At 50.7% G+C, this 25,882-nt stretch overlaps 3 protein-coding genes across 3 annotated transcripts; all 3 read left to right on the top strand.

Annotated features, from left to right (window-relative positions):
- The first annotated feature begins 1,932 nt into the window (after positions 1 to 1,932).
- PBX4 (PBX homeobox 4) lies at positions 1,933 to 16,977 on the top strand. The gene is given in 12 exon segments (XM_086630950.1): positions 1,933 to 2,031; positions 5,393 to 5,466; positions 12,315 to 12,556; positions 12,907 to 13,077; positions 13,079 to 13,098; positions 13,881 to 14,016; positions 14,264 to 14,297; positions 14,300 to 14,419; positions 14,605 to 14,711; positions 15,665 to 15,732; positions 16,829 to 16,877; positions 16,879 to 16,977. Coding segments are annotated over 12 exon segments (1,128 nt in total). The 5' UTR covers positions 1,933 to 1,990; the 3' UTR covers positions 16,945 to 16,977.
- Positions 16,978 to 18,032: 1,055 nt separating this feature from the next.
- DSN1 (DSN1 component of MIS12 kinetochore complex) lies at positions 18,033 to 22,752 on the top strand. The gene is given in 12 exon segments (XM_086630934.1): positions 18,033 to 18,203; positions 18,251 to 18,320; positions 18,723 to 19,070; positions 19,513 to 19,584; positions 19,810 to 19,890; positions 20,424 to 20,511; positions 21,915 to 21,974; positions 22,108 to 22,188; positions 22,268 to 22,388; positions 22,390 to 22,410; positions 22,489 to 22,576; positions 22,664 to 22,752. Coding segments are annotated over 12 exon segments (1,290 nt in total).
- Positions 22,753 to 22,985: 233 nt separating this feature from the next.
- On the top strand, positions 22,986 to 25,710 carry MVB12A (multivesicular body subunit 12A). The gene is given in 11 exon segments (XM_086630933.1): positions 22,986 to 23,066; positions 23,162 to 23,257; positions 23,349 to 23,442; positions 23,537 to 23,553; positions 23,555 to 23,664; positions 23,759 to 23,814; positions 23,817 to 23,888; positions 24,036 to 24,149; positions 25,258 to 25,322; positions 25,417 to 25,467; positions 25,560 to 25,710. Coding segments are annotated over 11 exon segments (819 nt in total). The 3' UTR covers positions 25,623 to 25,710.
- Positions 25,711 to 25,882: the final 172 nt, after the last annotated feature.

Genomic DNA, 25,882 nt, shown 5'->3' with positions numbered 1-25,882 from the left:
TGGAAATTAATCATTTTAGCAAAAGGCTGCGAAATACGGCGGTGCTCCGGCGGCGCTTGCTCTGTATGTCCTCAGTCAGCCAAGGGGTCATAAACATCCAGCCCTGTGACATGGAAAAATTAGTTCCCTCGGGAAAACCTGACAAGGGTGAGCGCAGGGAACTGGTTTTTGCTGCTGTTGGGGTCTTAAAGGGTGTTACTGGGATGGTCTCGGCATTTTATGGAAGAACCTGCTTAAAATAAAGCCTGAAAGGGGAAAAAAAAGATAATGATGTGTGTTCTCAGCATCATAAAGGGTGTGTGGGGGTTGATGTCTTACTGAGTCGGGTGGGAACATCTACCTCGTAAAGCCAGGCCTAAACCAAGGTCCCAAATCTGATGTTGGAACAGATGGAAGATCGCTGGATGCTGCAGAACTTCTCGGCTAAAAAGCACCGTGCTGGAACAAACACCACCGTCACCATGGCTTACTGGTGAGGGAGGACAGCAAAGGAGTGGGGGCTGGTTGCTCTGAGCCAAGTCACAGCCCGAGGACTCGTGGTGTTTATCTGTTTCCTCTGTCACTGGTGTCTTCCTCCCTCCCTGGTCCTGTCCTCTGTCTTCCTCCCACCCTGCATCTACTCCGGTGCCTTCCCAAATAAACCTTCCCTCGCTTAGGATGCTTTCTGTACTATTCCACAGGAGTTTTAGCTAATTCTTACCTGAAATAACTAAGATAAAACTTCTAAACCTAAAGTCAGGAACCTAAAGCTCAATTTGAACGGTTCTTCTTTTGAAACGTTAACAGATAAGCCGCAGTTTGGGTGGAAATAATTTCCAGTAACGGGTGGAAAGTGTTGGCGTGAGCAAAAGCGCTGCTTGGCCATGCGGGCATCGTCCCTGTAGCCCTGAATCCGGAGAGATGTAAAGCCAGGGAAGCTTCATCACAACCATAAATGGGACTATATATACACACAAATACATACGTGTACGTAAAAATAAACCAGGAAAAAGCTCTTCTGTTTCTGCACGTTAATGCTGCTTTGGATCCAAACACTGCCCAGTGGTTAGAGAGGGGAAAAAAAAGGGAAATATTCCAAGACTGGGTCGATTGAGAGCGTTCCTGTGGTTCTTGTTGTCCCCTCTGATTTAAAGCTTCGATCGATAAATGCACCGATATTAAGAGAACAGTAATGCTCTGCCTGGAAACAAGACTTCACGGTCTGGATGGAGGGGAGCAGAGTTCTGGGAAGCCTGTTTGTGTTTACTGGTTCCAGCAGGTCCTTGGAAACTTTCTAAGGTGATGAATTTTTGTCTTTTTTTTTTTTTCCTAAATGCAGCAGTTCCCCTTCCCCCCAGGGAGCAGCGGTGTGCGGAGATTTGATGCCGTCGGCTCTTCGGGAACCCACGGCGCTGAACGGAACGGAACGGACCGGACGGGGCCACCGGTCGTGCCCGGAGGCAGCGACCGAGAACGGGGCGGGAGGGAGCAGCGACGGCGGCCCCGGCTGTGGGCGGGCGGCGCTGGGACCCGGGCGGGCGGCGGGGACTGGGGGCGGGGCTGGCGGCGGCCCGCCCCTGCGTGCGGCGGAGGGCGGGGCCTGTGCGGGCGGGAGCGGCGGTGGGCGTGGCCTGTGGGGGGGCGGGGCACGTTGCGACGCGGGGCGGGGCACGTCGCGGGGCGGGGCACGTCGCGACGTGGGGCGGGGCACGTCGCGGGGCGGGGCGCGCCCGGCAGCGGCGGCGGCGGCGGGTTGGCGGGGGGGGGCTGCGGGCCCTGTTGTGTCGGAGCCGCTGCGGCCGCGGCGCTGCCCGTCCGCGGCGGAGCGGCCCCGCCGCCCCCCGCCATGGAGGACCCGTCGCGGCTGCTGGCGGCGGCGCACGGCGCCGGGGTGAGCCTACCCGGCGGAATCCCGCCCCCGCCTCCGCCCGCCGCCGGGGATCCGGCCGCCGCTCCCCCACCGGGGCCGCCGCCCGCGCACCACGACACGGGCGACGTCCTGCAGCAGATCATGGCGATCACCGACCAGAGCCTGGACGAGGCCCAGGCCAGGTACCGGCGGGCCCGGCCGCCGGGCGGGGACGGGGCTCGGTGCGGCGGAGCGGAGCGGAGCGGGCCGGCGGAGCTGCTGGCTACCGGCCGCCTTCCCGCGCAGCCCGGCGCCGTGACTCAGCTCTGCGCCGCGGTCGGTCGGGGATGGGGGGACGGACACCGCTGCTCCGGTTTTACCGGGGCTGTGGCGAGGGGAGGCGGAGGACAGCGGTCCCGCGGTGCGACGTGGCCCGGGCTCCGGCGGGGAAAGGGGGTTTTGGTGGGAAATCGCCCAATGGAAGCGAGAAATTCCACCGTCGGTTCCCGGTGTTTCCGTGTCTTCACCTCCCGTTGACTGGGAAGTGCTTCCGTACCGGCCGCCAGCACCGGGAGGGCGCCCGGGCTCCTGGTCGTTAATTTTCCGACTCTCCGGGTGATGGAGATCTAGAAATCGCAGCCATCGTCCCGGTGGAAGCGGGATTGTCCTGCCTGATGCCACCGGGAACGGGAAAACCGAAGCGGCGCTGCCGTTGAGCGCCGGAGTTTGCCCGGGAGGGAGGACACGAGGACCGGGGGTCCGTGGAGCCCGTCCCGGCGCGGGGCTCCGCGGGGTTTTCCGTCACCACCAAGAAGTTTTTCCAGAATCACGTTGAAAGGAAAAAAGAATTCCATCCGTTCTCTCCCGCGTCTCGCCGACTTCCTTGGGATGGAAATCATCCTATGGCAAAACCAGTCTGGAAACGGCCAGAATTCCGCATCTACTGGTGCGTTCTCCTCGCCCCGGCGCTGCGTCCGGCCCTGATTGGCGCGGTGTAATTACACGTAATTAATTACGCGCTTCTGCGCGAGGTGGGCAGCCCCCGCCACGGGCGTCGGGAGAAGGTGGAGACTCACGGAGCGGGTTTAGAAAAATCCACCAAAAAAAAATCACCAAAATGCCTTTCCGGCCTTTTTTTGTGCCGCTGCTCCGGCTCAGCCCTCGGTTGGGTGTCGCGATCACCGCGGTGCCGGTAAGACCCTGCCAGGTTTTGGGGTTTGGTTTTTTTTTTGATTTCTGCCTAAAGTTTCGCCGGTTTTGGGTCCGCCTGTCGCTGTCGTGCGCCGAGGACACGGACCGGATTCCTGATGGTTGAGTAGGTTTCTGTGATTTTAAGGAAAAATGGTGTTTTCTACATCTTGGTTTGGGTTTGAAGTCGGCTTTTCCGGGTGATTTTCACCTGCAGCTTGCGGGGCAGTGGAATCCGTGAGTGGGTCACGTGTAGGACTGTTGCTTCTCCCCAAAACTTCATGTTTTTCTTTCCTATTCCTCAAAATTAACCGCCTGCAGCTCCAGTATGGATTCCATAGGGGTGGATTTGCCTGTACGTCGCGTGGGAGCTGCTTTTTTCTCACAACCTCGTGTTTAAGATCATTTTGAGCGGAATAAACTCGGCAGGGACTTCACTTTCGGAGAAGAGGCGAGGAATGGGCTTTGAGGAACGGCTCGGCCGTTGTTGGAATTGCTTTGATGTTATTTTGGAAACGCCGGAGCACGGAAGACTTTGAGGGACCCCAAATTTTAAGGCACTTTTGGTGTATTTTCATGTATATTCACATAAAAAAAGCTTTTGTCTTCTGGGAGGGAAGTTTGTCGGATTTACTTGATCGTCCTCAAGAGGAAACTTGAGGAGGAAACTCGGCGAAACTTGGCCGGGTTGGACCTGATGTGGGGCCGTGGATCTGGGGCTCCTCGCCCCATGGGGCCATGGATCCGGGACTCCTTGCCCTGTAGGGACGCGGATCCGGGGCTCCTCGCCCCGCGGGGCCGCGGATCCGGGGCTCCTCGCCCCGCGGGGCCGCGGATCCGGGGCTCCTCTTCCTCGCCCGCGGGCCGTGGATCCGGGGCTCCTCGCCCCGCAGAGCTCACCACTGTCTTTGTTGGGGCTCACTTTTCTTCTTTCCCGTGAAAACCGCGCGTCGGCGCGTTTCGCACGTGCCGTTTTAACGCCCAGGGAACGGCGGAGCGTTCTGGCAGCGCGCGTGCGACGGGAATTTTTAAAACACGAGTGGAAAACCGGGGGTGAAAGGTTAATTGGAAGGAATTTAATCTGCTGAGGGTGAGTTTGACGCTGCTATTAAACACGTTCCGTCATCACCTTAGTCCTCTTCCCGAGAGTCAGCGGCCATATTAATTATGCGGATATCTCCGGGTCTGGATCTGCTGCCTTGTGCCTAAACACCGCTTTTTCGACCCGAGCGGCGGCTGGAAGCTCGGAATTCATTTTCTCTCTCCCTCTCTCCCTCTTTTTTTTTTTCCCTCGTCAGACAAGGACAATAGGCTCCACTAGGCTGCTCCTCAGCTGCCTTTGTTCTCAGCCTTGGGGTTGATCTTACTGAACGTCCCCGCAGCCGCCGAACGGGTTTTCTCCTTCTTTCGGCCGTGTCACGACGGCAAAGCGGTCGACGGACTGGAGCTGTCGCGATTTTTGTTAAAAGCTCACGTTGGGATGTTCGCCGGTAGCCGCGAGCGTTCCGGCGGCGCGAGGAAGCCGAGGACCTGCGTTTGCGCCCTTGCCGGTCGCTGGAGGAGCGACTGGCGTGGAGGAAGGAAGGCCTGTTTGTATTTCTGTAAAAAACATCTCGAAACCGAGCCGTAAAGCGATTTAAATAGTAATTTTGTGCTACGAAAGGGGTCACAGGAGGCAAAAGAGACTTTCTTTGAGGCGTACCTGGCATCGAGATGCTTCTTTCCGCTGAATTCCAGTGGAAGTTGGGCACCTCACCGCTGGCCGCCCTTGGAAAGGGTTCTCACCACGCTTGAAATGTGTTTTCAGCTTGAAAAAATATGTAATTCTCTGTTTTGATCAGAGATGGGATGAATCCTGTGGTTGTGGTGTAAGGAACGTTCTCTCTTCCTGGTGAGAAGGGGGGAAAAAAGGGCAGGGAACACTGGAAGAGCTTCCAAAAGGCCAAACTGGCGCGTGTGGTGAAACTGGAATGAAAATGCTGTTAAATACTTTCTGTTTTTCCGTGAATCGGGTGGCCACTCAGTGAGTGGTACTTGTCTTCTACGTTGTTCCGACCGTTTGAGATCTATATGCTCTAAAAACACTGTTTTTTTTCCTACTTTTTGGATCGATACGCTTTTGGTAGAACCCAAGGCGCTTCGAGTTGCTATAAGCGACGCAGAATTTTGAATTTTGTGGGTTTTATGACCGTTTGCTCCTCGTGAGGACCGAGCGTGGCGCTTAAATAAAACACATCACCAGAACTTGCAGGGTTTTTTTGCTTCACCTTACGCACTAACCTGCTGTCACCGGAGCGCGATCCGGTTCTCCGTGAGTCTCGGCGTCTCTCGCCGCCGTTCCTGTCGGCGTTCACTCGTTTTCTTCTTCCCTTGCAGAAAACATGCCTTGAACTGCCACAGGATGAAGCCGGCGCTTTTCAGCGTGCTCTGCGAGATCAAGGAGAAAACAGGTGCGTGGGTGTCTTTTCTGGCCTGAGTTTTCCAAAAAAAACCAACCCCACGTCCAGTCATCAGCTCTGCTCTCGTTTAAAGTGCTCTGTATCTCTATTTTCCCTGACGGATTCTACAACTTAAAGCTCTTTTAGATTTTTTTGGGGCTTAATAGTCCTTCTGTAAGTCAGAAATTCCTTTTAGAATTGGAGAAAAAAATGCTTTTTATTTGGAAGTTTGGAAATTGGTTTAGGAATTGGAGAAAACAATGCTTTTTTTATTTGGAAGTTTGGAAATTGGTTTAGGAATTGGAGAAAACAATGCTTTTTTTATTTGGAAGTTTGAAAATTGGTTTAGGAATTGGAGAGAACAATGCTTCTTTTTATTTGGAAGTTTGGAAATTGGTTTAGGAATTGGAGAGAACAATGCTTCTTTTATTTGGAAGTTTGGAAATTGGTTTAGGAATTGGAGAGAACAATGCTTTTTTTATTTGGAAGTTTGGAAATTGGTTTAGGAATTGGAGAGAACAATGCTTCTTTTTATTTGGAAGTTTGGAATTGGTTTTAGAATTGGAGAAAACAATGCTTTTTTTATTTGGAAGTTTGGAAATTGGTTTAGGAATTGGAAAAAACAATGCTTTTTTTATTTGGAAGTTTGGAAATTGGTTTTAGAATTGGAGAAAACAATGCTTTTTTTACTTGGAAGTTTGGAAATTGGTTTAGGAATTGGAGAGAACAATGCTTTTTTTATTTGGAAGTTTGGAAATTGGTTTTAGAATTGGAGAGAACAATGCTTTTTATTTGGAAGTTTGGAAATTGGTTTTAGAATCAGAGAAAACAGTGCTTTTTATTTGGGCAAGCGTTTCGGTTGTATGTATGTGAAGAATCTATAGGTTGGATATTTTTTTTGGCCAGATCCCTAGAGAATCCTGAATAATCCTGCCGTGTTGTTACGCTCTTTTTTTGCCTTTGAGGAATTGGTCCCAAAATTGTGGTGGTATTAAGAGTTCCAAGTCGACAAATAACTGTATTGCGGAGAAAAAAAAAGAGGCAGTGGGGCAGAAGGCACGATTCAGAAGGGAATTTTGGTGGGTTTTTTAGAGAATAACTACTTTCATTACACGTAACCAAAATGGTGATGCTTTTCTTTTTATTTTTTTTAAGTTTTAGTTGTATGAACATCCTAAACCTCCATTTGTGTTATTTTTCCTAAAAGCGACGCCCTTCGTGTGTTGCCAAGCGAAGGGCCACGCGGTTCCGTCCTCCTCCGTGCTCTTGGCACCGAGGGCAGCTGCGAGGCAGACGTTACTCCGGCATTTCGGGGAGTCCCGTTGGATACGTCGTGTTCTCGGGATAGCCGTTTGCTTCCGAAGGGAACCGCGTGTGCGCTGTCTGGGTGTGCTTCTGTCTGGCTGTCCTTCGAGGATGGCGTGTCCTTAAGGAGGGTCTTCCATCTGTTTTTCCTTTCTGCCCGGATAAAGCCGCCTCGTGTGTTTTATGGATCGAAACTGTGACATCCCGGAGCTCCACACGCTCGCAGGAACGGGCTCCGGTGTCGCGGTTGTGCCGGATTTGGTTTGGTCTCACAGGTTTTTGAATGTCTGATGGTCTGTCTAGTCCTTATTTAAATGATGGGGAGCAGATGTTATGGCTTCCAGCAAACAAAAGCCGGGAGAGCGGCGAGGTTTTGGGCTTTTCTTTGTGCCCCAGGCACGCCAGCTTCTCTTCCAGCTCGGAAATGGGTTTCAAACATGTTCCTCCCCCTCTCCCATCTTTCTTTCCGTCTTTGTTGGAGCTATTTCACAATAGCTCGGGATCAGCCCGACGCCTTTGCAACGGGTGCTGAGAAATTCTCCCCACTAGTGTTGCTTAATTAAAAAGAAATTACAAATGACTCTGTAATGTGATCAGATTTGGCCACGTTCAGTGTTTTGTTCCAGCCCTGTCCCCCCCCGCCCCATCCCTCCCTCCAAATGGTTGTAATTTTTTTACGTTTTAAACCAATTATGGGGAAAAAACAGGTGTTTTATTTTCAAGTCTTAAATACCTGCCTGGAGCATACGTAGCTATTTGAAGAGGCAGCTAATCCAATAAATCCAATAAAGGCTACGTAGGTTTTTTTGGGAACGCACAGAAGCATTTGGAGCATTTTTAATCTACGCAGCAGATAGGGGGTTTGCCGGTTGGGTTACACGGCGGGTACAAATCTGTAGGAATTCAGACGCAGGAATTCTACCTTAAAATCAGAATTAAACATCCGTAGCGTGGAAGACTCACGCTTTTGGTGCTGAATATGAAATTTCTTCAACGTGCTGGCGCTCGGCGAGGTTAATTCAACCTTTTCACTCGGTTGTAAAACTTGGCGCGGCCCAAGAACACGCTTTGTCTTTGTTGCTGAGTTTGTTGACGTTCTGACGTAGATGAGTCTTGTTCCTCGGAGCCCCACCGGCTTTTGTCTCCTGTTTCCATCTGCTTTTCTTCTTCTCTCCTCAAATGTGCAAAACCATGGTGGATTTGGAGCCGAGCGCTCTCCTGTGACAGCGCTTTGGGACCAGCGGAACCAGCAGCGATGTCGTTCTCCGTAGCGGGATGCTCGGGAGGTCGATATCATAGAATCATGGAATGGTTTGGGTTGGGAGGGACCTCAAAGATCATCCAGTTCCAACCCCCCTGCCATGGGCAGGGACACTCTCCACTACACCAGGTTGCTCCAAGCCCCATCCAACCTGGCCTGGAACACTGCCAGGGATGGGGCAGCCACAGCTTCTCTGGGCAACCTGTCCCAGTGCCTCAGCACCCTCAGAGGGAAGAAGTTCCTAATCTAAATCTCCCCTCTTCCAGTTTAAATCTATTTCCCCTTGTCCTGTCACTCCACACCCTTGTAAAAAGTCCCTCTCCAGCTTTCCTGTACTGGAAGGCTGCTGGAAGGTCTCCCCGGAGCCTTCTCTTCTCCAGGCTGAACACCCCAACTCTCCCAGCCTGTCTCCAGCGCAGAGGTGCTCCAGCCCTTGGATCATCTCCGTGGCCTCCTCTGGCCCCGCTCCAGCAGCTCCATGTCCTTCTGCTGCTGGGGCCCCCAGAGCTGAACGCAGTATTCCAGGGGGGTCTCCCGAGAGCAGAGGGGCAGAATCCCCCCCTCGCCCTGCTGCCCACGCTGTTTGGGTGCAGCCCAGGGCACCATTGGCTTTCTGTGCTGCCAGCGCACGGTGCCGGCTCGCGTTGAGCTTCTCATCCACCAGCATCCCAAGTCCTTTTCCTCAGGAAAGGGCTCTTGCCCAACAGTCTGATTCGTGGACTGCTCAATCGAGGAGACCCTTTTTTCTGAATAACCGGGCACGAGTCAGTGTTTAGCGCGAGTTCCAGGATAAACGTTTGCAGCGTGACACGGGGGACAGGATCATCTGGGAGAAACGGAGGCGTGGACGAGGAGGGGTGCAGGCCCAGCACCCAGTGTGCTCCGTAGATCTTTTATCTTTCCTACAGCATGAGCTGTTCGTTTCTGGCCCTAATACGGCAGGTTTGGGTTCTGACTTTGTGTATTTGACACCAAATAGATGCATTTATCCTGCTGTTCTTGCTCTGCTGCGTGCTGCTTGCTCTGCAGAGGAAAACAAGTCTAAGCAAAGCGCGTGTCACTTGTTTTGGCACCCGGTGATCTTGTACAGTTCATCACAGAACTGCAAATCTTTAATTAATGAGATGTAAATATGTCGTAATGATTGCATTTGCATACCGAGTGAGGCTTCAGCGCTTTCGGTTGTGATGTATTTTAATGAAAGATTAATTAGAAATGATGGGGGTTTCATTTCGCTTAGGAGAATTGTTTCGCAGATTTGATGAATCTCTGGGAGGTGACGTGCCAGGGAATGCACAATGTCGCATCAGCACGGCTGACGGGAGCCACTCCTCAGGTTTTTGGAGCCAGCTTAGGGTTTTTCTTGAACATCCATGAGATTTGGAAGGATTGAAGCCAAGGATTGAAGTGTGACAGGTTTTACCGTTACGTGAGGACTTTTTAAGTCATGCTCAAAGCCCTGCCTGCCGTAGCTCTTAGCGGCTCGACTCAAAGCCTTGAGTTTTAGTAGAGTTGTTACATTTTCTTAAATTATTGTGGGAACTTCAGGAATTTGGTGGCCAAAAGGCTGGTGAGAGGAGTGAGCGTTCTCCTCGACGCCTCCTGAGCCCGTCGTAGTAAGCAGCATGTAAGGACAGGCATACGCAACGGGTCGGTGTTGACCGAGGTGCTTTTTCATTTTTTTATTGTAGTAACGTTTTTTTCCTCCCTTCAGAATCCTTTTTGTTTAATGAAATCCGGTTCTCCCAGCAGCCGCGCAGACGGCAGACTCCTGCCGGTGGGATTTTCGGGACCGTAGGCAGAAAACAGGCAATGCCTGACCCCCAGAGTGTGCTGAAAGCTTGTGGGTAGGTGCAGCTACTCCGACAAAACTCTTAGTGGTAAAGCAGCGTGTACATCTGGAATTGTTCTTACCAGACTGTCCAGGGAGACATGGATTTGCTCTCCTGTTGCGCCATGGTTTGGGATTACCGGCTCTGGAAGGTTGGTGGATGAACAACTGCAGCTCTTGTCCTTGGAAATCAGAGCTGGCTGCTACTTGGAGCAAAGAGAGTTGTGAATTCACTGAAGAGGTAGTTTTGAGTGAATCTGGTGTAACTTACAATCTGCACAAATACCCTCGTTAGGTGAGGGCTCCAGGAGGAGAAATCACGCAAACGGCGTCCGTTCCAGGAGATGACGGATTAAATTATCAGTTATGTCCGTGGCAATGGTTTTAATTAAATAAATTTTAAAATTTTAAATTGAAATGATTTTTAAATGGTGTTTTAACTGTCATGCACGCGGCTGTGTGGCAGTCGGTTGCCGGGTGGCCCAAGCCACGACAGGTGCAGTTATGCCCAAAGTTTGAAGCCAACCTGACGGAGAGGGTTGGACAAGCTGCTGGCACTCATCCATTCTTAGATCTGTTCACCTTTCAGGGAGTTGATTAAATTAAAGTTTGAACCACGAGGTTGGAAACGCAGTTTTTGACATGTCGATGATGGTTCCCTCCTTCCTGGTTTTCTAGGAAGGAGGGACAGCCAACCAGTCTTCCCTCGGGACTGGGAAGGTGCTTTGTACGCGCTTCTCAGCAGTCAACTTGAGATGAGCTTACGTGTAATTGATGATAACTAATGTCTAATTACCATCATTAGACAAGTGACATGAAATTAAGCTGCAGCTGGGAGCTTGACTTCCACACGAGGTACTCCGAGACGCATCGGGATGTGCATAACAAGACGTTTGGCAGAAGCACGTTCGGATAAGAAGGTGACACCAAAATATACACTTGACTGTCTCAGTAGTTTCTTGTGAGTTTGGCCAAAAAGACTAAGAGCAAATGGCCGCCGGCAAACCCTCTGCTGGAAAAAAGGAGAACTGGTGATTTTTAAAACCAAAAACCCCCTTTTTTCTGTATTTTTTCATTTCTTGTAGAGTGTACGCAGTAGGTGGTCTGCTATTTCTTTTTAATAAGGTATTGATTTTAATTCCATGAGTTAGAAAAGCCACGAAACTTCTTAAACAGTCAACAGTTTCTTTTTGGATGGTTGGCTTAGCTGGAGTTCAGCTCTTCCACGTCGTAGCTATTTTTGCCTTACCTTTTTCCGCGTGCAAAAATTCCAGGGATGTTCTGGAGAAGACACGAGTTGCTGGGCCAGAGCAAAGGTCTGCAGCTACTCCAAAGCTCTCTCTCCGTCCAAATTGTGTAGTAATTTCTGTGGAGTCTGGAAAATATTAAGTTCAGCGATACGACTGTAAGTTTAGGTTGCTCGTGTGTTCAAAATTATGATTTTTTTTTTTAGATGAGCCTTTTTTAGAGCCTTTTGCCTCTAAAACGCTGGAAATGATTATAAATGTGTGTGTTTGATGTCTCTGCGCATATCCGTTGTTCTCCCACCCTCACGTTAGAATATTTGCATAACAAGAGATCTTTGTGCTTACTTTTGCTGGGTAAATAATACATAATTAATAATACATAATGTTTAATTATTAATTAATTAAAATTAAACATAACATCCCGTTAATAACTGTAATTGGCAATTCCAATTTGGAAAAGGCCCTTTGACTTTGGTGGCTTCACGGGGTTAAGACCAACTGTTCATCCAACTGAAATTGTCTGGGAATTAAAATCAAATTAAAAGCCAAAAAAAGCTGTTGGGATTTTCATAGCGACTTGATATCGTGTGAGTTCTTGGGCTTTTTACAAAAGGAACTTTGTAATTGTTGAAAAATAGGGGAAATTTAGTTTTTTAAAACGGATTTGCTGGAATGAGACTCGAATAACGGATTTGCTGGGAATCAAACTTGAATAACGGATTTGCTGGGAATCAGACTCGAATAATGGATTTACTGGGAATCAAACTTGAATAATCTGAGCGTACAGACTGCTGCGATCTGGGTTTGTTGAGTATGAGCTGAAGGGAACTGGTTTCTGGTGCGTTTTTTTTCCGTGTTGTTTCCGATTTCGATAAATTTTGAATAGATTTGAATAGAATTTAAAATTCAGCACTATTGAGACGTCGATTCGTAGCCCGCTGCTGCGTCGCGTAGTTGTATCCTCGGCGGACGGGGTCAGCCTCACGCCTCGTGCCCACGTTCCGGCGCGTTCCTGCCGTAGGTCCGTCCACCGCGTCGTCTGTCCGGTGCTGAGCGCCGCTGAGGACCGCGCAGGTTTTGTTTTTTTTTTTTTTTTCTCCCCCCTTCCTTGAGCTCAAGAACCTCTGAAGGGCGTTGAAGTGCTTTGCCAACATGGAAGCAGATGCTCTTTCCTGTTCGGAACTAATCTTTTGATTCCTTCTTTATGTTTATCCAGTGTTAAGTATTCGTGGTATTCAGGAAGAAGATCCCCCAGATGCTCAACTAATGAGACTAGATAACATGTTGCTGGCGGAGGGTGTCTCCGGGCCTGAGAAAAGAGGAAGAGGAGGACCGATGGCTGTAGCAGCAACATCAGGTGGCTGTCCAAATGACAATAGCATTGAGCACTCTGACTACAGGGCCAAGCTGTCACAGATCCGACAGATATACCACTCTGAGCTAGAGAAATATGAACAGGTGATCTTTCTGCATGGAAGAGTTTTTATCATCTCAATTCAAAATAACCGTTTTTTTCCCCTTTGCTGTTGGTTTTGAGAACAGAACAGGAAGCGTTAACGAATTCGGGTGATGGCAAATTCAGGTGGAAACTTATCTCAGTGTCGCAGAAGTGAGGTGAAGATAGAGGGACTGGACATCAGACTAAAGATAATAAATGTCTCGTTGATCTTTGTTGATGTTTTTTTAGTAAATAGAGTAAAGCGGAAACGTGGAAACTCCTCTGAAGTTTTTTTGGATATATATTCTCGTCGGGGAAACGACTCGTGGGGTGTTTTATTGTTTGTCGAGACAAACGTGTGTGTTTTCAGGCCTGCAGTGAGTTCACCACCCACGTGATGAACCTGCTGAGGGAGCAGAGCAGAACAAGACCCATTTCGCCCAAGGAAATCGAGCGCATGGTGAACATCATCCACGGGAAATTCAGCACCATCCAGATGCAGCTGAAGCAGAGCACGTGCGAGGCGGTGATGATCCTGCGTTTCCCGCTTTCTCGACGCACGGTAAGGGAAGGGACGCTCCGGAGATAACGGGTGCTTGAGCGTGACCTCCTGTTGTTGCTCGGTGCCAATGACCGCAGAAGAAATCTCAAGCCTGTCGTTCCCCGGTGTCGATCTACTTGAAATATTAAGAGTTTGCCCACTGTTTCGCACATCAGTTCCACTCAATTCTTACGTTCTGGGACAGGTTGCCCAGAGCAGTTGTGGCTGCCCCATCCCTGGAAGTGTTCAAGGTCAGGTTGGATGAGGCTTGGAGCAACCTGGTGTAGTGGAGGGTGTCCCTGCCCGTGCCAGGGAGGGTTGGAACTGGATGATCTTTGAGGTCCCTTCCAACCCCAGTCATTCCATGATTCTATAAGATGTCCCTGCCTATGGTGGGGAGTTGGAACTGGATGGTCTGGAAGGTCCTTTCTAACCCAAACCATTCCATGATTCCATAAGATGTCCGTGCCCACGACAGGAGGGTTGGAACTGGATGATCTTTGAGGTCCCTTCCAACCCAAACCATTCCATGATTCCATAAGATGTCCCTGCCATGGCAGGGGGTGGAACTGGATGGTCTGGAAGGTCCCTTCCAACCCAAACCATTCTGGGATTCCGTAAGATGTCCCTGCCCATGGCAGGGGGGTTGGACCTGAATGATCTTTGAGGTCCCTTCCAACCCAAACCATTTTATGATTCTCCTTCAAACCAAATGTATTTTAGAGGGGGAAAAAAAGCCAATGGTGTGCTCTGTCGGGCTGCTCTCTAACACCATTCTAACAGGAGTAACTATATTTTCGTAGGCGTAAACGACGTAACTTCAGCAAACAGGCAACGGAAGTACTGAATGAATATTTCTATTCGCATCTGAGTAATCCTTACCCCAGTGAAGAGGCCAAAGAAGAGCTCGCAAAGAAAGGTGGCATCACAGTTTCGCAGGTACGGAGTGCTTTATCTGGAATTAACTGATTTTTTTTTTTTCCCTCAAACGCTGATTTTTTCCCCCATAGTGAGCAACAGGCTTGTTACGGGTACTTTAAATACAACTTGGGTTATTCTGAAGGGTGTAGTAGTAGGTGTTTTCTACTTGAAGCCGAGTTTAAAACGTCTCCTTTGCTGATAACTTGCAAATATAGTGGAAAATATCATAGTTTTATCCAACGCTAACAGCGGTACGTGTCTCCAGGTTTCCAACTGGTTTGGGAACAAAAGAATTCGATACAAAAAAACATGGGGAAGTTCCAAGAAGAAGCCAATATTTACGCCGCGAAAACAGCAGTGGATGCAACTAACGTGGTGGCTCAAGGCAACCAGGCAAATTCTCCGTCGACACCAAATTCAGGTGAGCGAAGGGCCTGTCTGCCTGAAAGTCTCTTAATTATTCCTTGTGATAATTAGTGCCACAGACCACTGGTGGTTGAAACGGTTGTAGGTTTTCTTTTAAACTTAATATTCGTTGAAGACCCATTTTTGGTGTGTTTATTTCTTATTAAAATATGTTCTTCTATTTTTTTTTTCCCTTTCCAGCTTCCTCTGGCTCTTTTAAGATGACAAATTCCGGAGATTCGTTTATAAACTTGCAGTCGTTGACTTCCTACCAGAGCTCCCCAGTGGGAGCCAATGTGCAGTCGCAGGTCAGTACGGAAAAAAAAACCCAAACCAACCTCTTTTCAGTAGCGGATAAGTGCTAGAATCCCATTTCTCTGTCTTTTATATGACGGAACAGGTTGCCCAGGGAGGTTGTGGAGTCTCCATCCTTGGAGATATTTAAAACCAAACCTGCTCTAATTGACCCCGCTTTGAACAGCAGAGTTGGATCAGATAATCTCAGTTTATTCTTTTAAAATGCAATTCTCTCAGTTTATTCTTTTAAAATCAATTCTCTCAGTTTATTCTTTTAAAATCAATTCTCTCAGTTTATTCTTTTAAATCAATTCTCTCAGTTTATTCTTTTAAATCAATTCTCTCAGTTATTCTTTTAAGTCAATTCTCTCAGTTCATTCTTTTAAAGTCAATTCCCCATACCAGACAGGGATGGATTTTTCTTTCTCCAGCCAGCACTGGCCAGGATGCAAGAGGACTAGAGTCAAATTTCTTAAGCAAGTCAAGAAAACAAACCTGCCCAAATGTGTATTTTCTCTTGAACTGGAATTTTCTCTTACAGAATTAACTGATACCCGAGTTAACCCACTGCTGTTCTTCTATCCCTTCAATTTACATTAACAAATCAGCATTTTCTCATTTTAGAGTCAGTCTTATTCCGTAAAATAGACTTTGCTTAGGATTTGCGTTGTTAAACTCACTCGAAGCTCTCTGCTGAATTTCTAAACCCATCTGAACTGCATAAAACCTGTGCCTCTGTTACAAAATCTGTAGGTGATAGGCTCTAATTCTGCTTGATAACGACCTAGCCATGTAGAGCTTAATTAATAGCAAGAAGCTGCAAAGGAAACTTGTCTTCCTGCAAGAAAACCTTGACCCTTATTTAAAGAATTTTTGGCCCAACAGAGATGTGCCACGTACTGCTGCATTTCTTTAACTTGACTTTTTATCCTCATTGTTCCCGCTCTGCGGCATCTTGTTCCAGATGGATTCCTTACATCACGTCATACACCAGACTGGAAGATACGACACAATCGTGGGGAAATCCTTTGTATACGACGCAGCGCATAGACGTAAGATGTACTGAGGTATTAGTTACTGGAAACACAAATTCTGCCCCAGATTGGTTAATGAGCTGGGAATAAACGTTGACTTTTTATCCCCCCGACGTCTCTGACGCGGGGATTGGAATAAGGCTGGAAAAGATGTAGTTTAATACACCAGCCTTTCCCTCCTGGAGACTTGTTTTAAAACTTTGCCTTTGCTCACCGGAAAACTCGTGCACTTCAGTTAACTCTTGCCAGGAGGAGATAGGAATAAGAATAAGGAATAACGTAGGAATAAGAATAAGGAATAACGTAGGAATAAGAATAAGGAATAACGTAGGAATAAGAATAAGGAATAACGTAGGAATAAGAATAAGGAATAACGTAGGAATAAGAATAAGGAATAAGTAGGAATAAGAATAAGGAATAACGTAGGAATAAGAATAAGGAATAACGTAGGAATAAGAAAAGGAATAACGTAGGAATAAGAATAAGGAATAACGTAGGAATAAGATAAGGAATAACGTAGGAATAAGAATAAGGAATAACGTAGGAATAAGAATAAGGAATAACGTAGGAATAAGAATAAGGAATAACGTAGGAATAAGAATAAGGAATAACGTAGGAATAAGAATAAGGATAAACATGGGAATAGGAATAAGGATAACGTGGGAATAAGAATAAGGAATAACATGGGAATAGAATAAGGAATAACATGGGAATAAGAATAAGGAGTAACGTAGGAATAAGAATAAGGAGTAACGTAGGAATAAGAATAAGGAGTAACGTAGGAATAAGAATAAGGAGTAACGTAGGAATAAGAAAAGGAGTAACGTAGGAATAAGAATAAGGAGTAACGTAGGAATAAGAATAAGGAGTAACGTAGGAATAAGAATAAGGAGTAACGTAGGAATAAGAATAAGGAATAACGTAGGAATAAGACGTAACACCGTAAAATCTGGGAGGGGAAGAGGTTTTCCAGGATATTTGCGGACTGTGCTTTGCCAGAGCCGGTGCGTAGTTAATTCCTTTCGCTGTCGCTTGTAAATGTGGAAGTCTAAAGACACACTTTGTTGTCTGCAATCTTCAAGACGTGATGGAACGCTGTCTTTGTTCTCCCTGCAGGCGAACGGCAGCTGGCAGGACGCTGCCAACCCCTTCATCCATCACTTCACCTGCCGGAGACCCTGGAAGCGTCAATTCGGATGCGTCTAATTAAGTTTTTAGGACCTATCGATGAGAGGAAAGAGGTCATTAGTGTAATTTGCCATATTCTTGTTTGTACAACTTGACACACAGCTAATTACCTCAGAAAAACCCCGGAACCAATAGAAGATTGTGATTACAATGGTACCTCTCTACCTCTCAGCCTCACGCAGTCGAGTTCTTTTTACTTATGCCCATCGGGATGTGGAGTTGTTTTCAAAGAACTTGCTTCATTTTTCCTAACCAAATTCGTTTTTTTAAAATATGGATTTTATGGTAAGAATCGGAAAGCGTCTCTTCTAGAACTTGGCGTTCGCCTCAAGTTTTACGGCTTAAGAAATCGACTTATTTTAATTCCATGAGGTTTTTTACTATGAAATTTCTGTTCTAGTTGATAGCTACTAACAGTTAAACCCCCCCTGTATTGTAATTGTATGCGTTCTCTGTATTGTAATTTTGTATAGGAAAATAAGCTTTTCTTAACTAGGATTCATTCTGAGCTAATTAATCAGAACGTTGCTTTACCAAAACTCTCACTGGACTTTGCTCTCGGGTAGGACCTTCCATCCTGTGTCATTCCACGTAATTCTAATTTAAATGTCTAGTGAAAAAAAAAACCACAAAAAAACAAAAACCACCCACAAAACAAACCACAAACCCAACAAAAACCACGGACTCTGCTCTATGGATACGAGGGTTTTGTGCATTTCCGCAGCTGTTAACGCAGAGTCCACCCCTTTCAGTTGAGATTTTATCAAAGATAATAAACTTCCAAGCCTTTTCCTTTTTTTTTTTATTTTATTGTTTTTTATTTTATTTTTTTAAACCTTCGCGCCTTTCCTCAGGGGGGGCGGGAGCGCTGCGTTACCTCAGCGAAGGGCGGGAGAAAAGGGGGCGCGGGGAGGGGGGGGGGGAGACGGCGTCTGCGCATGCGCCCGCCTCAGGGCTGGGGGGGGGCGAGGCTCCCTCAGTGAAGGGCGGGAAACCGGGGAGGGGAGGCACAAGCGGCGTCTGCGCATGCGCCCGCCTCAGGGCGGGGGGGGCGGGAGCGCTGCGCTCCCTCAGCGAAGGGCGGGAAACCGAGGGGGGCGGTGTCTGCGCATGCGCCCGCCTCAGGGCCGGTGTCTGCGCATGCGCCCGCCTCAGGGCGGGGAAGGGCGGTGCCTTCCCGCCGCGCCGCGCGCCCAACGGCCGCTGCAGGCGTCATGGCGGCGCCATCCTGAGGGAGTGCGGCGCGGCGGCTCGGCGTCCGGCGGGTCGGAAGAGGAGGAGGTGAGCGCCGAAGGGGGTGGCGAGGGGGGGGGTGTCTCGCCGCCCAGCCTCGTAACCGTTTTTCCCCTCAGCGTTCCCCCGGAGGAGCCCGCGCTGAGGCCGGAGGTGTCGTGTCAGGTAAGGGCGGGCGCGGGGAGCGCGGGCCCGGGAGCGGGGAGGGCTGAGCGGTGCGGAGCATCAACCCCCGCCCCCGGTGGGGCCATCCCGGAGAAGGATCTCGGCGCTGGAAGGGAGAACCGGAGGTAGCGGCAGTCTTGGGAGGCGGCGAAGCGGGCGATCAGCCGTCGCGCCTCAGCGCTGCTGTCGGTCCAGGCGCAAAGACAGGTTCAGTCTTCTCGAATCACAATTTCGAATTTTGATCTGATCTAGGTGGTCCTGCTCTGGCAGGGGGATTGGACTAGATGATCCTTTGAGGTCCCTTCCAATCCCTAACATTCTGTGATTCTGTGATCTGTGAATCCTTGGGAAAGACCATTTTTTTTTATGTTTTTACCCTTCGGTTGTGGCTGTTTTTGTCAGATCCTGAGCCTGGAGAGAAGAAAGCAGATCCGGAGCAATTCGTGAAGCCGCCTGACGTAACTGCCGTTGGCAAGAAGGGCGTCAGTCCCCTCGAGACGACTGGAGGGGCTGTGAAGAAAAGATCCCACCCGAGTCTCAGCCTCAGGAAAAGCCCCTGCATCCCTAGTCCCAAGAGGCTGTCTCCCTGGAGGAGCAGTCCCGGGAAAGACCATACACCAACTTCTTTTAACCTGTCCCCGAGACTGCTCGTCACCACTCCTCAAGCCAAGCGTCGCTCTTGGTGTCGTTCGAGCCTGAAGGGGACGAAACGCCGAAAATCTCTGCCTCCCGTTCACCAGGATGTCACTGGTGCGCGCTCTGCTGCTTCCCTTTATCCAGCTCTAGCTCTTTCTTGAGAAATTTGTAGGACAGCCTGCAGCAACTCGAAGTTTAATTTCGTGGCGTGACCTTTAGGGTGATTACAGTCTAATTGCGTTATTCCTAATTAGTAGCCACTGATGTCCGTGTTGGCAATGGTCTGGGAGATGCAGGTACGTGAGGATAAAGGAGATGCTGCATTAACAGTTTCTGTAGGGCAGTGGTTTGCAGTCTCTTGCCTTTTTATTCCTGTGGTTGAGCCATGAGCTTGACTTGTCCTTGTTAGGAACTCTGTTTCTCCCTCTTTCCCTGCTCCCTCCATATCCTGCAAACTGCCCCTCCTACACAACAGCAGCTTTTAGTGTCTTTCAGGGAATATTTCAGCCTGGTGCAAATTGGGTTGTTCTTAAAATAATTTGTTCTGGTTTTTCAGAATTGAGCAAATCGATAAGCCTGGATCTGCCAGAGGTCGACCGACTTTCTGCGCTGCTGTTTTCCAGTTTCCGGTAAAGTCCTCTCTTTCAAAAGTGGATTATTTTTCTCTTTTAAAAGCGAATTATTTTTCTCTTACCTTTCTTCTGCCACCAAACGTATGTTCCAATTTGTGTAACCGAGTTGTGGAATACACGTGAGGGGAGGAGGGATGCGTTCTCCTTCCGTAACAAACCTTCCCACAGGCTTTGTCGTGGAACTCGGGGCAGGACAATAAGATTTTCTTCTCTGTTTTCCTAGTTTTCGGCACAGAAGCTCGAACACCTCTTGAAGCAGGCGGACGGTTTCAGCCCGAGGCTTTCCACTGGAACGGTAAGGTGTGATACTCACCAAGCTGGGGTAGTCCTGAACTTCAAACCACGGGCCCTTCCCTCGAACTGAAGGCCAACAGAAGGGGTGGGGGGAAACAAAAAACACTGTGGACGATGGTTTTGACGATGCTGTGCATGAACATGGTTTCTGGGAGGGGGGACAAATGGATGCGCTGGGGCCACAGAGATGAGTTAATCGCTTTAGAAACAGCACAAGTAATCATGGAATCATCTGGTTGGAAGAGGCCCCTCAAGATCATGGAGTCCAACGTCCCCCTGCACTGTCAGGGGCCCTAAACCATGTTCCTCAACACCAAATCCACACGGTTTTTAAACACCTCCAGGGATGGGGACTCCACCACCTCCCTGGGCAGGCTTGTTCCAAATAACTCAAATGCCTTTTGGTAAGGAACCGGAGCAGCACCTGCAGGTCAGGAAGCACCTTCCTCCTCAGTGTTGCTAATTTTCTAGGCGGTGGGTACGGGCAGTGTTTATCCTGTTTTATTTTGCCCTTTTATTTATTTTTCCTGTTTATCCCCAGCGCACTCCGTTTCAGAAGACCTGAAGCGATACATGCAGAAGCTGAAACGAGACGGAACGCTGAAGAGCTGCGTTGAAGACCCTAAAGGGTGAGAACTCGTGGAATTCATCCCTGGTGGAGTGTTATCCGAGAGTCCTGTCGCTTGTGGGGAGCCAGCCTGAACAGCAAACTGCTTTTTTTTTGCCACGAGTGGGGGTCTGGCCCTGCCAGCACAAACCTTCCTGACCCCCCAGCTGTGTCACAATGTCTGCGTTCGTTCCGACGTTCTAATTAGCCGCTTCCCTCATCCCTGCAACTCCAGCAGAGCCAGCGAGGAGAGGCTGGCGGGCGGTTGTGCCGGCGGATATATGCCATGAAACATCTTGGTGGTGACATGGACAGTGGGATCAGTGCACCCTCAGCAGGTTTGCTGATGACACCGAGCTGTGTGGTGTGGTGGGCACGCTGGAGGGAAGGGATGGCATCCAGAGGGGCCTGGACAGGCTGGATAGGTCTGTGAGAACCTCATGGAGTCATCCAGGCCAAGTGCAATGTCCTGCACCTGGGTCGGGGGCAATCCAAGCACAGGTACAGGATGGATGGAGAGTGGATGGAGAGCAGCCTGAGGAGAAGGACTTGGGGGTGTTGGGTGTAGGGAGAAGCCCAACAGGAGCCGGCACCGTGCGCTGGCAGCCCAGAAAGCCAACGGTGCCCTGGGCTGCACCCAAACAGCGTGGGCAGCAGGGCGAGGGGGGGATTCTGCCCCCTCTGAGACCCCCTGCAGTGCCGCCTTCAGCTCTGGGGGCCCCAGCAGGCAGAAGGACATGGAAAGTGCTGGGAGGGGTCAGGAGGAGGCCACGGAGATGATGGAGGGCTGGTAGCACGCTCTGCCTCCGTGGAGACATGCTGGGAGAGTTGGGGTGTTCAGCCTGGAGAAGAGAAGGCTTCCGGGGAGACCTTCCAGCACACTCCCAGTAGCCTAAAGGGGCTCCAAGAAAGCTGGAGAGGGGCTTTGGACACAGGTGTGGCGTGACAGGACACGGGGGTGATGGCTTTGAACTGGAAGAGGGGAGATTTCCATGGGATCTGAGGGAGAAATTCATCCCTCTGAGGGTGGTGAGGCACTGGGACAGGTTGCCCAGAGAAGCTGTGGCCTGCCCCATCCCTGGCAGTGTTCCAGACCAGGTCTGGATGGGGCTTTGGGCAACCACGGACGGGGGGGTGGTTGAAACGAGATGATCTTCCATGTCCCTTCCAACCAACCCGTTTTGTCATTCCACGATTCCGTGGAAATTCCCAGTTTACAAAGAGTATACACCAGCGGCTACGAGGATTTTTGGGGCTGATCTCACCGGACCACCAGTACAGCGACTGGTCCTCTCCATCGAGGAGCTTTTCTCCTCCGTTCTCTGCCATTCCCAGCGGGCACTGGACGGGCACCAGAGCCCTCGGCTGTAGACGTGGGGAACGTGTGGATCTCTCGGAATCATCCTGACGTTCTCTCTGCCGTAGGATTTTCCTGGACTCGGCTTTGGATGAGTCAGTGGCCCAAGTCAAGGAGTACATCGCCAGGTGAGACCATCTGAAGCCCTTCCTGGCGGTATTTTGGGTGGTTTTATTTGTTTTCCTGGTTTTTCCCTGCAAGCCCACGCTGTAGCTCCGCCGTACAGCGGGAACGCTCGGGTGCGATCCGCTCTCTCCGCAGGTTCTCCGCGGAATGCCAGGCCTGGGATGGGATGCTCTTGCTGCGCTACCAGGAACGCGCCGAGGAAATGTCCAGGTGGGGGTTGTTCCCACCTTCGCAGCCGGTGGGTGTTCCAGAAGAACACGGGACCTCACCGGGCTGGTTTTCCCGGCGCAGGCAGCTGGCGGAACGGGGAGCACCGGGATCCGGCAGAACCTCTCCGTTCCCTCCACACATCCCAAGCCCACGTCCTCAGCACCAAACCCAACTACCAGCAGATCCTGGATGAGCAGGGCGAGGTCCCTGAGCTGCATGGAGCTGGTGGTGAGCTGTTTTTTTGGGGGAAAAAGGGATTTAGGGAATTTTTTTTTGGTGTTTTTCTTTAATTGTGGGCTTTTGCAGCTGGATGAGCTCCAGCAGGCGGTGAAGCTGCTGCAGGCCTTCAGCGAGGACAGCCAGCAGTACCTCCGGCGCCTCTCGGAGCAGCTCGGTAAGCGGGAATCCCTCGGGAGGGGGGGGTGGAAGCCTCCGGGGGGGTCTTTAACGGGGATTAACGGGGCTTTTCCCGCTGTTCCAGCCACCAGGACCTTCCGGCAGCTGGAGAACTCCCCCGTGCGGAAGCTGATCGCCGCCCCGCCGAGGAGGACGCCGCCGCCGGAGGGCTGAGCGGGGCGGGGGGGCCGCGCTGTCGGTCAATAAAGGCGGGGGGGGGTCCCGGTGCCCCTCCCGGTGCCCGTCCCGGTTCGGTTTCTTCGCGCTTCCGCCTTTGAAGGCGCCTTGGGGGGATCGGTGGGCTCTGAGTGGGTGACGCGCGCGTCGCTCACATGCGCCAGCCAATCGCCGCAGCCGGCGGGGAGGGGGGCGGAGCTCCGGGCTCCGCCGAGGCGGAAGCGGCGGAGATGGCGGCGGAGGACGCGGCCCCGCTCACCGGCGTCGCCTGGGCCGCCGCGCCCGAGGCGGCTCCCGCCGGCTGGACCGTGGTAGGGGGCGGCGGGGGGGCGGCGGGCGAGGCGGCTCCGGTTCCGCTGCCCGGTTCCGCCGCAGCCTGACGCCCCCCCCGCCCCGGTGCCCGCAGATCGCCGTTACCGTGGAGGGCGCGGCCGCCAACCTGGGCAAAGGCTTCGGGCACAAGAGCGGCGGGTACCTGTGCGTGAGCACCGGCGGAGCGCAGGTGCGGAGCGGGGGGCGGCGGTGCCAGCCCGGGGTGGTTCGTACCCCCCCCCCGCCCCTCCGGTGCCGACGCCCCGTTCCGTCCCGTCCAGGCGGCTGCCGCGCCCGTGGTGACCGACGTGCAGGTGCTGAGCGACCGGAACCCGCAACCCCGGCTACACCCGCGCCCCGAGTTCCCGGAGCCGCGTAAGTGGCGCCGAGCCCGGGGTGGGGGGGGTGGAAGGGCCCGATCCCGGTGCCCACCCCCACCCCACCCCCGTCCTGCCGCTCCTCCCCGTAGGCACCGGCGTTTCCCGGAAAAAAGCGGCTGTACGTGAAGCTGCTGCCGCCGGACGCCGCCGACACGGCCGTGTTCGACATCAAACTGAGCTCCAAGGGCAGAGCCCTCCCCCACTACCTGAAAATCGGGTAGGGGGCCCTGCCCACCCGCCCTCCCCAGGAAAAGCCTCGCAGGGGGGTATTTTGTTTTATTTTTGTCTTTTTTGGTTGTTTTTTTCCCCAGGGAAATGGGGAGTTTCGCCATTTGGTGTAAAAAAGGGCCCCTTCCGAAATCCAGCCCCGGCCCGTCCCCAAACCGCGGACCCTCAGCGCCGGCCTGAAGCAGCTCTCGCTCCAGCCCCCGCCTCCCAGGGGTAAATCCGCATTAATTAGTCCTCTTTATCCCCCCTCCCAGTCTTACCTGAACCAGTCCGGAACTGGGAATAAACCCTGCCCCTCATGGTTCCCATTCCCCGGCTCTGGGGCTCGTTACCTGTTAATGATTTAATCTCCGGGTAAAGGATGTTTAATTAATTCCGAGCTGTTCCAGGTCCCCCCCGTGGCTCGATGCAGCATCAAACGCGCTTCGCAGCACGAATCCCTCTACGATGCCTCCAACATCTACGGCCTCTCCGGTAAATTCACCCGGAATCGAACGAGGAACCGCGGGAAGGAAGCGCCCCCGTTGAACGGGGGCTTTAAACTCAAAATAGGGGATGAGAGTTGGTTCATACCCAGTTGTTCCCTTTAAAAACTGGAATTGGTTAGGGAGGGTTTAAAATCAAAATGGGAGCCGAGAGTTGGTTCATACCCCAGTTATTCCCTTTAAAAACTGGAATTAAATGGTTAGCAAGGGCTTTAAAATCAAAATAGGGGCTGAGAGTTAGTTCATACCCAGTTGTTCCCTTTAAAAACTGGAATTAAATGGTTAGGGGCTTTAAAATCAAATAGGGGCGAGTTTCATACCCAGTTGTTCCCTTTAAAAACTGGAATTAACTGGTTAGCAGGGGTTTAAATCAAAATGGGGCGAGAGTTGGTTCATACCCAGTTGTTCCCTTTAAAAACTGGAATTAAATGGTTGGGGCTTTAAAATCAAAATAGGGGCGAGAGTTGGTTCATACCCAGTTGTTCCCTTTAAAAACTGGAATTAAACTGGTTAGTGGGGGCTTTAAACTCAAAATAGGGGCCGAGAGTTGGTTCTTACCCAGTTGTTCCCTTTAAAAACTGGAATTAAATGGTTATTGGGGGCTTTAAAATCTAAATGGGGGCCGAGAGTTGGTTCATACCCCAGTTACTCCCTTTAAAAACTGGAATTAACTGGTTAGTGGAGGGTTTAAAATCTAAATGGGGGCCGAGAGTTGGTTCATACCCAGTTGTTCCCATCAAAAACTGGAATTAAATGGTTAGCGGAAGGTTTTCTTGAAGACTTCTCCCTTCCTGAAGGTTATTCCTTCCCTGAATTAAACCATCCCTGACCTCTCCACCAACTCTGGCACTAAGATGGTGCCTTCGCTCGGCTGCTTTGGTGGGAATTCAGGAAATGGGGTGTTTCGGAGCAGCTCCGTGGATGTTCCTAAAGCAGGTGGTGGAGTCCCCATCCCTGGAGGTGTTTAAAAACCGTGGGGATTTGGTGTTGAGGAACATGGTTTAGGGCCCCTGACAGCGCGGGGGGAACGGTTGGACTCCATGATCTTGAGGGGCTCTTCCAACCAGATGATTCCATGATTCCATGATTCTCCCCAGCCATGGACGGCGTCCCGTTCACACTACACCCCAGATTCGAAGGGAAGCTCAGCTCTGGCCCCAACGTGAGTCTCCCTCTCCGCTGCTCTTCTCACTCCTACCTCATAATTAGTCTTAATTAAAAATATTTTGTCTGTTTTTTTTTTTTTCATTTTTTAGCCCGTCCTCGCAGACCTCAACGTTAAGTCGCTGGCCGATATCGAGAAAGAGGTAAAAACCCTCTTTTGGGGGGGAAAACTTCTCAAATCCTGTGTCTTGTCCCAGCTGATCATTTTTTTTTTTGCTTTTTTCTTTCTTTTCAGTACAATTACGCTTTTGTAGTCGAAAGGACGGCCGCTGCCAGGCTCCCGCCCGGCGTCTGTTAGCACCGGAGTCTACCTCGAGGAGGGAAACTGAGGCCAAACACCCAGCTGGGATCAGCTCTTCCCTCTTTCTCTGATTATCAGGGTTCCTGAATAAAGGGAATCGGATACCCGACCACAGGAATTCCTTAGGAAGACAAAAACCATCTTTCTCTTCTCACCTGCCAAAATATTTTTGTAACGGCTCCGAAAGACTCCGGGCAGCGTCGGGGTTGGCACGTGGGAGAGGAGCTCTCGGCAGCGTTTGTTCTCCGACGCTTTGC

Source organism: Tauraco erythrolophus, unplaced genomic scaffold (genome assembly GCF_009769465.1).
Source record: "Tauraco erythrolophus isolate bTauEry1 unplaced genomic scaffold, bTauEry1.pri scaffold_61_arrow_ctg1, whole genome shotgun sequence".
In the NCBI taxonomy this organism is placed as follows: Eukaryota; Metazoa; Chordata; class Aves; order Musophagiformes; family Musophagidae; genus Tauraco; species Tauraco erythrolophus.
This window is presented reverse-complemented; position numbering and strand designations above follow the sequence as displayed.